The sequence below is a fragment of the Psammomys obesus genome, unplaced genomic scaffold, assembly GCF_907164565.1.
Source record: "Psammomys obesus unplaced genomic scaffold, mPsaObe1.curated_primary_1811, whole genome shotgun sequence".
NCBI lineage: Eukaryota > Metazoa > Chordata > Mammalia > Rodentia > Muridae > Psammomys > Psammomys obesus.
The window spans coordinates 6,237,106-6,250,976 of NW_026585644.1; the positions used below are offsets into that span (position 1 = coordinate 6,237,106).

Below are 13,871 nucleotides of genomic sequence, written 5' to 3' on the forward strand. Positions count from 1 at the left end.
CTATTTATTGCTCTTGTCTTAGTTCAGCTCATGTTTGGGCAGACTTGTTGTGAGATTCTCTGGGTGTGTCTTCTAAGGTGAAAGAAGACATACTCTTGCAGCAATCTCCCTGATATTCTGGTTCTGACAACCCTTTGCCCTCGCTTCCATGATGTTAGGAAAGATTTTCTTTAATTTAAATTTTCCATTGTCAGAAAATTAACTGTTAAGTTTTGCAGTACATGTTGATACTTCTTAGATAGCTTGGAGTGAGAAATGTTCCTCATAAGTTCCTTGGACTTCTGATCTCAAGTTCACAGTGCTATCAGGGAACATTGAAGAACTTTTGGAAGATGGAGCCTTGCCCACGGAGGCACATCACTTGAATTTGAGAGTTTATAACTTTACCCAATTTCCAACTCTCTTTCTCTCCTACTTTTCTCACTTAAAGATGTGATCTCTCAGCTTCAAGTTCCTTTGCTCCCTGCACAACAATAACAGACTCTTCCTCTGAAAATGCAAGCTTAAATGACTCTTTCTTTTTGGATTTGCCTTTGGTCATGATATTTTATGATGAGAACAGAAAAGCAGGGAATGCAATTTTTTTAAAGTGTGTATTCCTGTAAAATGTGTGTATGTATACATATGTGTACAATATTAATGTTTAAATACCTAATCATGTAAATATGTCTGGCAGAACACTTTATTTTTAGACAGTTTTTGAAATCTGGATAAATTGCTATCCGAATGGTTTAACTATCAAGCTAATAAACATTCAGATTGTTCAACACCTGTTGTCCTGAATTATTTGATGAACAACATAATGACTGAAATCTGTAAGACCTCCAGTGAAGAAACTTATGTGCAACGCAAACACATTAGTGATACTCATTATAAGTGTATTCCATGTTTTCTTACTTTCACTAATCTGTAAACCTTTATGTTGGATATGAACAATTAAAACTAAATGAAGTTCATCCAGTACACAGGGCAAAGCCAGGAGTGTGCCTATGCATTTAATTGTAGAGGAGTTTCAGCTCTGCCTGTGTTGTATTTTATAGTTACTCCTGTGAAGTAGTGGGATGAACACTTCACACTGCCAGTAGGGATTTACAGGCTTGTACATGTGTGGGACAGCTGTAGGAGAGATGCGGTTAATTTTGATAAATACTCTGTGAGTTTTGAGAAACATTTGTGATGTGACAGCATCACCTCTGATATGATGTAATAACAGTGACACACGTAAAAGGCTGTAATCTCCGATGTTGGTTACATAAAATTAAATTTTAAATTAAGAAATCACAAAGTGTGTGGAATCTGTTACATCAATGGGAAGTTGGAATAGAAAAATATCTCAAGTTTTCACTTACACAAGCATGTCTGATATTTGGAAATATCAGCCTATAGACTGACTGTTAAGTTATATTTTAAAACATTTGTCTTATATTTAGTCCTAGTATATAAAACATATCTCCAAGATATGTTCCTCTAAATAAACAATATTCTTATTTATGATGAGCATTGTAAAGCAGAATTTCCCTATTTAAGAATATTATATTTTCCTTCATTGAAGGACATCTAGGTTGTTTCCAGATTCTGTATATTACACATAGAGCTCCTATGAACATGGTTGAGCAAATGTCCTTGTGTACTTGAGCATCTTTTGGATATATGCCTAGGAGTGGTATAGCTAGAACTTGAGTTAGCACTATTCTTAATAATCTGAGAAAACGCCAGATTGATTTCCAAAGTGGCTGTAAAAGTTTATATTCCCACCAGCAATGGAGGAGAGTTCACCTTTCTCCACATCCTCTGCAGTATATGTTGTCACTTGAGTTTTTGATCTTAGCCATTCTAATGAGTATAAGGTAGAATCTCAGGGGAGTTTTGATTTGCATTTCCCTGATTACTAAGGATGTAGAGCATTTCTTTAAGAGTTTCTCTGCCATTCAATATTCCTGTATTGAGAATTCTCTGTGTAGTTCTGTATGCCATTTTTTAATTGGATTACTTGGTTTGTTGGTGTTTAACTTCTTGAGTTCTTTATATGTTCTGGATTTTAGCCCTCTGTCAGATATAAGGTTGGTGAAGATCCTTTCCCAGTCTGTGCTGTCATTTTGTTCTAATGACAGTGTTTCATTTCAACATAAAACACATTTTAATTAAAATTTTAATGGTGATCTGTTAATAAACCATTTGTGCCTTTTTTAATTTTAGAATCAAGAGGCAATAAACTGTTTCACACATACACACAAAAAAAATTGAGATAGATTTGATATAGGTAAAAGTCTCCAGTGGGGAGTATATAGGACAAGTCATAGATGTTTATTTTAATAGTGTAGAAGAACCTTATTTTATGAAGGCCAGAGAGCAGCATTCATCTTATAACCCGTTTTAAAACCAACTAATAGATTTCTTAGTAATCTTCTATTAAGTTAATTCTATTCATCATCAGGAAAGAGTCTAGTCATATAAAACACTCAAGCAGCACATGCCTCAAGAATGATAATCAGAACCAAGAGAGAAAATTCTTGAAGTGAGAACACACACACACACACACACACACACACACACACACACACACACATTAATCTATTGGGAAGGAAATAGACCAGGAAGGTGATTCAGCTGAAGTTCACAAATCACAAATGATATTTATTAGATTAAGAGAGATTGGAAAAGCAATGTGCTGAAAGAGGAAAGCTGCAAAGGGATTGACATTTAGGAAGGCCAGCTTAGCCAGAACCAGGGGTAGGAGGAGACACAGTCATCCATAGAGCAGAGAAACAAAGAGACAGGGGCAGCACAGCCCACTCACAGCTTCCTTTGGGAGAGAGCAGAGGAAGTGTTTCGCATGCAACCACTGAGACACGGTGTGGACATGGTTATGAATATTCTAACTCATAAACACCCTGATTAAACAGGAGCCTAATGAACAGCTTTTGGAGAAGCTATTTGATTTAAATCTATAAAAGGTATGTTTGGTTCGTTTATTTTTTTAAAATACCTCTAGGAAAGGAACAATAAAGTTTTTTTTTTTTAAGATTAAATATCAAAATTAAAAGTGCATTAAGACACGGAGAAAGTGACCAGTGGGAAACAGGGACTGCGGTGAGGGGGAAATGAATGTGAGATTGCCATAATGAAGCACAGGATTCTGCATAACTAATCACTATTAACATTTTAGCAATGGATAAATGATAAAGAAAGAATGTTTTTATGGTCCAGTCTTAGAGATAAGGATTTCTTACAAAGTAGAAAATATGAGGATTCATTAAGCATAGGATTAGTTATTATAAAATAATAGGTGGGAAAAAAAGAGAAAACTATACAGTGAAATCACAAAGAACAAATCTGAGCAAGTCTCAGTGAGTACATTAATATTTATGAGATGGTACATTTAAATAAACAACAACAAAAAAAAGAGGAGTAAAGGTAATTGAGAAAAGGAAAGAATTCATGTTTCCTGTAAAAGTTAGCAGTGTACATGAAAAAAAGGTCCATGTTTGAAACGTCTTTAGTTTGGTCCTTATTTGGCTGGGGAATAAGACTGATAATAATTTGATACCATCTGCACCATCTGTGCAAAAATGGCAGGCATTTGAGCAAAGGCTGCGCTCATGGGGTTTTCCTTTTGTACTTGAGTCTTTGGAAAAAAGACACCACGATCAAGAAGGTCTGCTCCCTCTCAGTAACGTAGTAGCCTATGGAATTAAAAATGCTTATTTTGTAACCATTGAAAAACAGTGATTGGAAGGTGGCTGTCGTTCTGTCCCCTCTGTGGCACACACAGGCAGGAAAGGGTTTCTGACTCCATGCATCCCTGCGCTGCCTGGAGTGGAAGCTTAGAAGACCTTCAAACCACGGCGCACCATACCGGGAGACAGTCATGTGGCTTCAGTGCCATCCGCTCAGCCTTCCGCCCTTTGTTTGAGGCGATTTTGTGACAGGGTCTTGCTAGGTAACCCTTGCCAGGCTGAAACTCACTACGAATTCCAGGTTGGCTTCGAACTTGCGATAATCCTCTGGTCCCTGCCTCTTGAGTAGCGACCGCACGCTTTCTCGCATCTACTGGGAACATGACATTGTTTCCAAATCTCTCGGCCTCCAGCACAGTTTAGAAGTTTGAAAACAACCGTAACCACCAAACACAAGCCACCACGAGTCACAATGATATTTTTGCTGAATTGGAAGCGGAAACCACCACTTTGGTAACTTCAGCGTCTTTGTACATAGCACTCAGAAATATGCATAAAAATAGACGCTACGTTTTCTGCTGTCACTCTCTCTGATTTGGCCAGGTTATGAGGATTGCTGCTCTACAGCTAGGATGGGAAACGGCACCTTCACCTAGTTAGAATAGCTCTCCCCAAGGCATTGGACAGCGAAAGTTGAGGAGAGAATGAGAAAAGAAAAAAAACGTTATTCACTGCCTGCGGGGAAGCAAAATGATACAGCTATTATGCAAATCAGTTTGGGAGCTCACTTAATGTAAATGTATCTTAAATGCATATCTTAAATACACATTTTTTCAATCCATCCAACTTTTAATTTTTTTTATTAATTACACTTTATTCATTTTGTATCCCCCCATAAGCCCCTCCCTCCTCCCCTCCCGATCCCACCCTCCCTCCCCTTTCTGCATGCATGCCACTCCCCAAGTCCACTGATAGGGGAGGTTCTCCTCTCCTTTCTGATCTTAGTCTATCAGTTTTCATCATAAGTGGCTGCATTGTCCCCTACTGTGGCCTGGTAAGGCTGCTCCCCCCTCAGGGGGAGGTGATCAACGAGCAGGTCAATCAGATTATGGCAGAGGCAGTCCCTCTTCCCATTACTATGTAACCCACTTGGACACTGAACTGCCATGGGCTACACCTGTGCAGGGGTTCTAGGTCATCTCCACGAATAGTCCTTGGTTGGAGTATGAGTCTCTGGGAAGTTCCCTGTGTTCAAATTATCTTGTTCTGTTGCTCTCCATAGTTGTACGTATAGTTATACATAAAGTCGTTTGCTTAATATTAGGTCACAAACAAAATTGGAAAGTAAAATAAAGTACGTGTGTACAGGAACACATGCATGTATGTACGCTACTGTGGGTAAGATCTAAAGCTTTAGAGCTGAAACGTAAAGAGGAGGAAGGAGCGATGTAGGCAAAGGGACACAGGCGTGCTGAAAGACGATGTGAAAGTAATCTCTTTGCTGGTTTCAATGCTGTCATTGTCGCCTGCAGCGCAGGGTGGATGTGTGAATTCACCGTTCTGTTGGGTACTGAAGTAGTCAGTAGCATATTTTGCATTAAAAAATATCCAATAAGTGTTCTTCCCTTGACTGAATGATTGTGAGAGTTGGGCTTCCTTTAATTCCACTATTAGCACAACAGAATGTAACATGACCATTGCTTAATACACTTGTTTCATTGACCAATTTGAAAAAAAAAAAAAAAGCGATTTACTGTTTATTTTTTGAGGTTATAATATAATCAAATCATCTGTTCTTTTTCTTTACTCCCTCCAAACCATCCCAAAAAAATTCCTGGGAAGAGCAGTTTTATAACCTGAAAATTTTCTCTTTTATTTTTTTGCTTAAAATTATAATACATTGTTTTAATATAGTTCTACTGAATATCTGATGTGCTACATAAAAGTACTCTTTGGAAATAAAATATCACTTATTTAAATTTGTAATTGGAGGTATGCTTAGCTGTTTCTGCTTGCACATGTCTGTACGGACACTCTGCAGATAAAGAGAGGAAAGAGTTGTCATTACCAAGAGTTTCCCAGTGAACGCTTACACTGTGTGTGGCTAGGACTGCCACTCTGTTGCCGTGTGCACTACCTTTCACTACCAGGAATTTCGCTTTCACACTGTCTCTGAAGAAACAATCCACTTAGATAGTTTTAATAGAACTGTTGCCGAGATTCCCAACTCTGTCCGCGGCAACACATAGCAAGATAAATACGTCGTACTTGTGTAGGAGGCTCCCAACTGCTCAGAGCTGTCACCCCGGGACTGGCGCTACTCCTGAGATTTTGATTGTTTAAAAGTGTCCTGACTCCTATCTGTTCTGAAACCCTCATATTCTTCACTTTCCCCTGGTTCAGTGAACAAATCCACAGTTTCATATAACAAGGAGGCTGTACACCTGTGGTTAGCAAAGCAAATAGAGGGAAGAGAAAATTGCGTACCTGATCAGACATACACAGAGAAATGATAATACTGCATTCTCACCTACCAAACTACAGAAAAGTGCAAGCTGACAAGACAGTCAATTTCAAATGTTGTAGGAAACACACATTATATGTTCTTATTTGCATTATATTTTAATGCAAACTTTTTATAGAAATTTAGGAGGAAATAGCATTAAGACAGAATATATTCTCATCCAAGCCATTTTACCTGTTGCAACTTATTCTATGAAACTATTTCAATGTACTTTTAACACATACACATAAGTCCGTAGAAAAAAAAAATCCTCTGAGAGTGTATTGGGAAGGTATGATAATTTAAAAACAAAAGAATATAAATGGTTATCAATAATGAAACAGCTAATAAACTTATGGATTGTTATTTATCTCAAAAAATTGAAATATTGGGGCTAGAGGGATAGCTCAGTGGTTAAGAGCATTGACTGCTCTTCCAGAGGACATGGGTTCAATTCCTAGCACATGGCAGCTCACAACTGTCTGTAACTCCAAAATCTGACATCCTCACACAGCCATATACACAGGCAAAACACCAATGCACATAAAATAAATAAATTATAAAAAAATGAAATATCAGTATCTACACAAATGAAAAAAAAAGACCTCCTCTTTTCTCTGTTGAGAGAGAATAAAAGCTTGTATAGCAAATGAACTTTATCTTCCAAGATACATAAAAATATCTGTTATTATAAGTGTGTACACATTGGAATGTCATATGTAGATGGATAGATAAATTATTTCATAAGTATGTATGAGGGATTGTTCAGTAAGGCACACTAGCATACAATACTCCCTGGGGGGTTGAAGTAGAGGGAAATAACTTTTTTCCCTATATACCTCATTATAGTGAAGGTTTGTTAAAATTGCATATATCTATATCTATATATATATACATATTTATATAAACTTTCATTTATTCAATATAAAAAAGAGTAGAGAATATAAGAATACATAAAATCTGAAGAGGAAAGCTAAGCATGTGATACTTATTTTAAGAAGATGAAATAACTGGAGTGGGAAAATCCTGATAAACCAACATTATTACAGTGTGCTTACCCATAAAGGACAAGCATATTATTGCTAATGATCAGTTAGCATTACTACCAACAGCACTGCAGATGAGTATATTTGAGTAAAGACACACTATTTAGCAATATGCCTGGTGGACACTGGCCCCCTTAGCGTGGCAACTTTCCTGGAAGGTCAGCATTCCTCCTCTCTATTTAGGGTAGATATGGAAGGCACACAGAGGCTAGGTTATCCTGGGTGGAGCTGTGTTGAGTGGATAAACTTTTAAATGCATTATTCCTCAATCCTTTAGAATAAGCTATTTCTGTGACGTACAGAGAATATTCCACAGCAAAGAAGAGCATCATCTCAAGAGAGCTTCTGAGCCAGCCTCGGGACTTTTCCTGGCCTTGACGTCATTTGGCTCAAGATTTGCTGCCTGTAATGAAGGCTGTCAAAGTATGAAATGGGACACTGCAGCCTTCTGAAATAAATTACAGGGAAAACCTGCTAACAATGGCAAAGGCTGTCAAAATTCATCATAAACCACTCAGTGCTTAGAAACCTGTCCTGGATGGCAAGCACCAAAGTATATAACAGACAACTTCAGTTCTAGGAGATTATGCTAATTGTTTTATTAACATGATTTTTACATATATAATCATGATAGAAAATTTATTCATATTTAAGAAAACAAACCATTTGAGTATTTAGCTCCTAGTACTTGGAAAATACCCCACAGGACTTACTTTAAACTTGGTTTTCTTTTGTTTTTAAGAGGGTACAGAGGCTTATTCAGCTTCTCTGCTCTCTGTGGTCTACTGTTTATTGCCACGCTGGCAGAGAGAAAAGAGGTCACCGTGAGAGGATGACGTTAATAACCTAATGAAGCCAAATTAATAATAATTTAGTTCAGTCTACGTTTATGAAATCAAAAGTACATGTTTCATATTGAAAATATAATTTTATTCTACTCTGCCTTACCTATTAATAATAAACTATGTTATAAGAGAGTGGTAGTCATTAGATTCTGCAGATAATAAAGGAGGAAATCATATTATGATTTCTCGTCTTTGTTAATTAGTTTCTTTTTTTCAGACTGCAACAAATCTATACTTAATATTGAACAAGTAAAAGACAGCAGTTCTAACAAGGCTTATTAGCTTTCATTCTTGCTATGCTCTATGTGTGTGAGTGTACGTATGAGTGTGAGTGAGTGTGACTGAGTGTGTGACTGTGTGTGTGTGTGTGTGTGTGTTCAGGATTATTAGTAGTGCCTCCAATATTTAGAACAAATGCCAACATGAAGTGTGTTGCTATTTTGAAGAACAGGGTCTGTATCTGCTCGTCTTATGTAGCTGCATCATTTTTCTTTTTCACATACTGATCTCTCTGCAGAAGTTAAGTAACATTTCTTGACATGTCACACCGGTCACTGAATTAGTGACTATTAGACAAGTCAGTGATAATGAAGTTATCCTCGTGCTTACTTACCCTGGCATTGGTCCATTTCCAGAAAGGCTGTAAACCTGACGAGGATTTAGAAGATACTGGAATTTTCTGTAAATTCTATAAATGTGAAAATATGGAAGGCAAGGGATTTAGTATAAAACAACACCAATTTCAACAACGTGATATCATCAATGTTATATCATCAAGAATTTTTTTATAAATCCATCCTTAGTAATATCAGATTTATAGTTGTACACAGAACGAATGGACCTGCAAAGAAAGTGCACAGACCTTTTAAAGATAAAACAGCTCGAGGGTAGGAGTTGTCACACACATCGCCATAATGCGGCAGCTGATAATCCTCCATTAAACATTATTTCATTAATTAGAACTTAAATACATATTTAAAAATTATTTCAGTACAAATCCCTAAAAATACTCTTTTAATAGATGGCTGCAGATATAGGCTTCTCTTCACAGATCTCAATATTGTTATTGGACTTAACAAATAAAGATAAGAATTATCCCATATATAAAGTATGATTATATACTTTATAGTATACATTTGTATAAGTAAAGAAAGCATATGAACATCTTCAGCTCACAAAACTGCTAAATTGTTCTAACAGGTAAATTTTCATTTATATAGCATCTCAGAAATGATATTAGAGTCATCAGTCATTTCCCTATCGTAGTCCAAGAGCTGGAAGGTTAGAAAAGTCCTTTGCCTTCTAAGGGAGCAGTGTCTCTCACCCTTGATTGTCCCTACCCACAAGTTTCAAGTGAGGGAATGGAAACACTCAAACATCTTCACCGTGAGCCTACAGCCCGTCTCTTAACCTTCCCCTTAGACGACACTCTTGGCTAGGCGCGCCTGGTGACAGCACGCCCTTTCAGGAACCCAACTCTACTTCATTCATCTGCTGAGCATCTATTTATGTAACACCCAGTAGGAGAGTGCTTTTTCCAAGACTTCTCAGTCTTGACACACATTCATTCCCACCTCCGAACTTTCATGGCAACTGTATTTTAAACCTTTCTGTGTCAACATTCTTTACGTGGTTTTGTAAAATGTGTGTTGACATGCACTCCCACCCCCAACCTTAAACCTTACGTCTTTAACCCTAGTGATAAAAGATGTCAGTAAAGCTTAGACGTGCCCAGCAGGAGCTGTCTGAATTGATGTGTGAAAATTTTCACACCTGTTGACTGTTACAGGAAACTTTGTGTGAATCTATAATTCCATGACATTTTGCCATTTATTCAACATATCAAAGTAAAAAAAAAAAAAAAAAAAAAACAGAAAGTGTAGGTATATAGGGAATCCTGTTGTGAAAGAAACCTCTCACAGGAAAACTTTGCATTCTGAACGAATCTCTTTAAACACGTCTTTTTATTTTATTGGACAGATCCTTTTATAATTTGACAGTTTTATACATGTGTTTAATGAAACATGGTCATATTTCCCACACCTGTTTCTGTTCCCTCCGTTCATCAGTGAAGCCAGTGTTGCCCTGAGCAATCTTCAGCACATACATTTTTCTTTGCCACTTTTATGTTGACCTTGATGATTAAAAGTAAATTTAAGTGACCGTGAGGGCTTGTTTGGTGTTTCTAACAGAGGATCTTAGCTGTTCCTGTGTTTGTGACTAAAGACCAGTTCTCCTCTGCCAGGCAAGGCTTTCCTCTTCCCTGTGAGCACAGCCTCAGAAGGAATGAACTTGGAAAGGTGATGGGGCAGGTGGGAAGGGCCCGTTCAAATCAGCCCTTGTGATCAATAAGGTGATTTCCAGCCATGCATCCACCTCCTTCTTCAAGTCGTCTTATTCTTTTGTAAAATCACCCACTAATTCCACTTGTGCATGGCCATGGACACTGCGCTGGACTTTGGGCCACCTAATAGGTACTAGGCCTCAAAAGGATGATGGCCCCTGATAGCTGTTTTAAGCTAGCAAGAGCTACTCAGGAGTAGGACTCCTGACGCCCTCCACCATCTATTTGGAAACTTTGGATGGCTTAATCTTCCTCTGTTGGGTCCTCTACAGATAATAGCAGCTACTGTCAGTTCTTGCATAAAAATCAGTATCGTGTTCAGGAGACAGCATTTCCCAGCACCTTTCCCCATGTTCTAGGGGTAAATCTGCTGACCCAGCTGACCACGAGGGAGACCCTTTCTTCCCTTACCACTCCATGTTTATTCCTTCTTAGTCTGCACCCACTATAAAAGAAGCAACCCTTGCCTATCTGAGGAAGACTGGTCTCCAGTCAACAGTGTAGTAACAGCTAGCCTCCCCTTTTGGGATCACCAAACCAGCTCTCAAGTTCCCATAATTTGAGTTTTAATGGTGAAGGTGAGCATATAAATAACAAAGACTCAAGTATATTCATTAGAGCAAACAAAGCCTCACTGTCCTTACTATATCCTTATGATTTCAAAGTACTTCTACCTGACTTGCTTTTAAGAAAATATGTATTAAACAATTGGACACATGTTATTAAGCTAAGGGCCACTCTACATGACTTAGGCTATCTTAAACTAAATGTGGAGAAGTGTACTTTCCTTTAAAACATATTTTATACTTTTTCTGCTAAGACTTTGTCTTTAGTGTTCAATGTAGAGTCAAGTCTTATCTAATTGTTTGTGGCCAGGTTACATTTTGTCTTTAAGGTACTTGTAATGTTATTGTTTCATTTCCTGTGTTTTGAAAAATCTAGTCCAAAATTCCTTACTAATGCCAACATATTGAAACATTTTCCTTTAGCAATTTTATTTATGGTTAAGTCTTTAGTCTGTCTTGAGTTAATCATTGTAACTGGTGAGGGTGAAAAAGCTAGTTTGGGTCTTTTACACTGGATGTTTAATTTTCCCAGTGGATTATTGGAAAGGCTTCCTTTCTCTAATGTACATCCTTGAACCTCTGTCCAAACAGTTGGCTGTCCTGGAAGAAATTTACTTTTAAACTCTTTATTCTGTTCCATTGTCCTATGTGTGTCTACGCAAGTTCCATGGGAGTTGATTGAAGGGTTGTAGAAGATTTTGAATTCAGGTTGTATAATTCCTTAGGTATTTAGTTGTACTTAAGTCTTTCTTTCTCCTTTGTCTTTTTCTTTAAGTGAGATGATATACAATCTAGTCTGTAAAGAATATTTTATTGGAATCACATTGAACCTACAGATTCAGTTGTGTAATTTACATTATACCAGCCTTGATTATTTCAAGCTATGAACATGGAAAACCAGGCTATGTTTTATGTTGCCTACTGATCTTTAGTCAAGGTTTTATAAATTCCATTACATAAATATTGCCTTTTGACTTGAAGATATTTTAGACGCTTATTTAATTTTGTGGCTGTGATAAACTGATTGCTGTCGAGAAGGCCTCTCACTATAGAGCCCTGATTGCTGTCGAGAAGGCCTCTCACTATAGAGCCCTGGTTAGCTTAGGAAAACACACACTATGCAGCCTCAGCCAACCTCAGACTGCTAAGAGGCAGGAACCTGCCCCTGCACCTGCACCCCACACCCGCTGCAAAATGGCTCACAGCAGCCCAGAACTGGAGGCAACCAACATGTCTACCATATTATGAACATATAAAGTACACGTGGCACTGCTTCGCTGTGGAAAACAGTACGGAAGCCTGTCATTTTCTCACCCCATAGGTAGACCTTGAGATCATTATGCAGAGTAAAATGAGCTACGCAGAAATAGATAAGTACAGCAGGTCACACTTGTGGAATCTGAACATACTGATCTCAGAGGTGAGAGTACACTGTACATTCCCAAAGGCTGTAATCATTATGGGAAGGCTGACAAGCGGGTACTGAAGAACAATTACACAGGAGCAAAATGTCCTGTTTTGCTATCACTTAGTTAGGTAGCAAGAGATAATGTACACTTCCTTAGGCTAGAAAAAAGAATATTTTAGTCTTCACTGTAAAGAAATGATAAACATTTGAGGATATATATCTATATCCTGATTGTACATTAGACAATGTTGCAACTATACCACAAGACAACCTATTACTATTGACCATTTTTTTGCTTTAATTATTTATGAAGTCAATTTAATTACAGAGATACATGTACTATATGAAGCTTGTTAGAAAAGGTACTTTTGCATTATTTAATTTTTATTTTCATGAGCAACACAGCTGATCTCTTTAATGAGATACTGTAGAAATTTAAAGTTTTGAGTTATTAGTATGTCATAAGCTTCCCAGAGTAAAACATAAATATATGTTGGTAAAAGGTAGTTTATAATAATTTGTTGAAAAACATGAATAAGCTCCATCTAATCAAAATTATTCAGAAGTTAAATGACAACAGAAAAATTAATTTTTAAAACTCTAGTACTGGGACGGAAAGTCTTCTAATTGGTTGTAAACAACAATGGACTCTGATCCACAGTGACAATGTTTTCTTTTATTTCTTTGCACATAGGAGATTTAAAAAGACATTCCAGCAGGGTTTAGACAAGTGTAACTGGTTTTGTGACTCCCATCTTCAACTAGACCACATTCTTCAATGGTTTGCTACTCCTATTTGTGTTACATAGTACGACTTCATCATTAATCCATCAAAAAAGTAAAATCTAGTATTTTCAGCTAAAATACTGAGGTGCCTGGCAATGTAGTTTGTTCTTTCATTCCTGTTAGACATACTGTGCATCATCAAGAAAAACAATATCATGAACTCTGAGACTTAGGCAGAAAAGTCACTGTCATACAGTTTGCCTAGAAGTTGCATAGAAATTCTTTTCCTTGGGAATGGTTGTGATTCGCCTCAGTTTGTCCCATTCAGGTGGTAGCTAGCATCACTAGAATTACTATCCATTGAAAAGCAGTGTGGTTTATCTTTTCCCCTTTATGATACAGAACAAAGAACATGACTTTTAAAAGCATACCGTTCTCCTTGCTTCCCGCCACTTTTGGGATTGACAAAAACTAGAAGCGGGTGTGTACCAGGAACAGGAGTGATCTGGAAGGAAACATGGAGAAATTGTTAGGCTGTGGCATGGTTAGCGCTACTTTTTAACTACATTTTACCTATGTTTCTTACATCTCTTCCTCCCTTCTCTGTTGTTTTGTTTGTTGTTGTTGTTTTAAACAGAAAAGGGGAAATGTTGTGGATATAAACGTGGTTTTGTTTCGATCCCAGGTGTAGGATATGGGACTGATTTAGACTGTCCACAGCAGCAAACTATTTGCCTCATGCCGGCTCTGTGAGGG

The 13,871-nt window shown here is 37.5% G+C and overlaps 1 protein-coding gene across 2 annotated transcripts in view; it reads right to left on the reverse strand.

Moving 5' to 3' along the window:
* Positions 1-13,871, reverse strand: part of Dgkb (diacylglycerol kinase beta) — a 629,339-nt gene that overhangs the window by 423,363 nt on the left and 192,105 nt on the right. For both annotated transcript variants that reach the window (XM_055624239.1, XM_055624229.1), the window contains 2 exons: positions 13,547-13,620; positions 8,685-8,759 (listed from right to left, as the gene is read on the reverse strand). In XM_055624239.1, the coding sequence (XP_055480214.1) occupies positions 8,685-8,759; positions 13,547-13,620 (149 nt within the window). The remainder of the gene's footprint in view (positions 1-8,684; positions 8,760-13,546; positions 13,621-13,871) is intronic.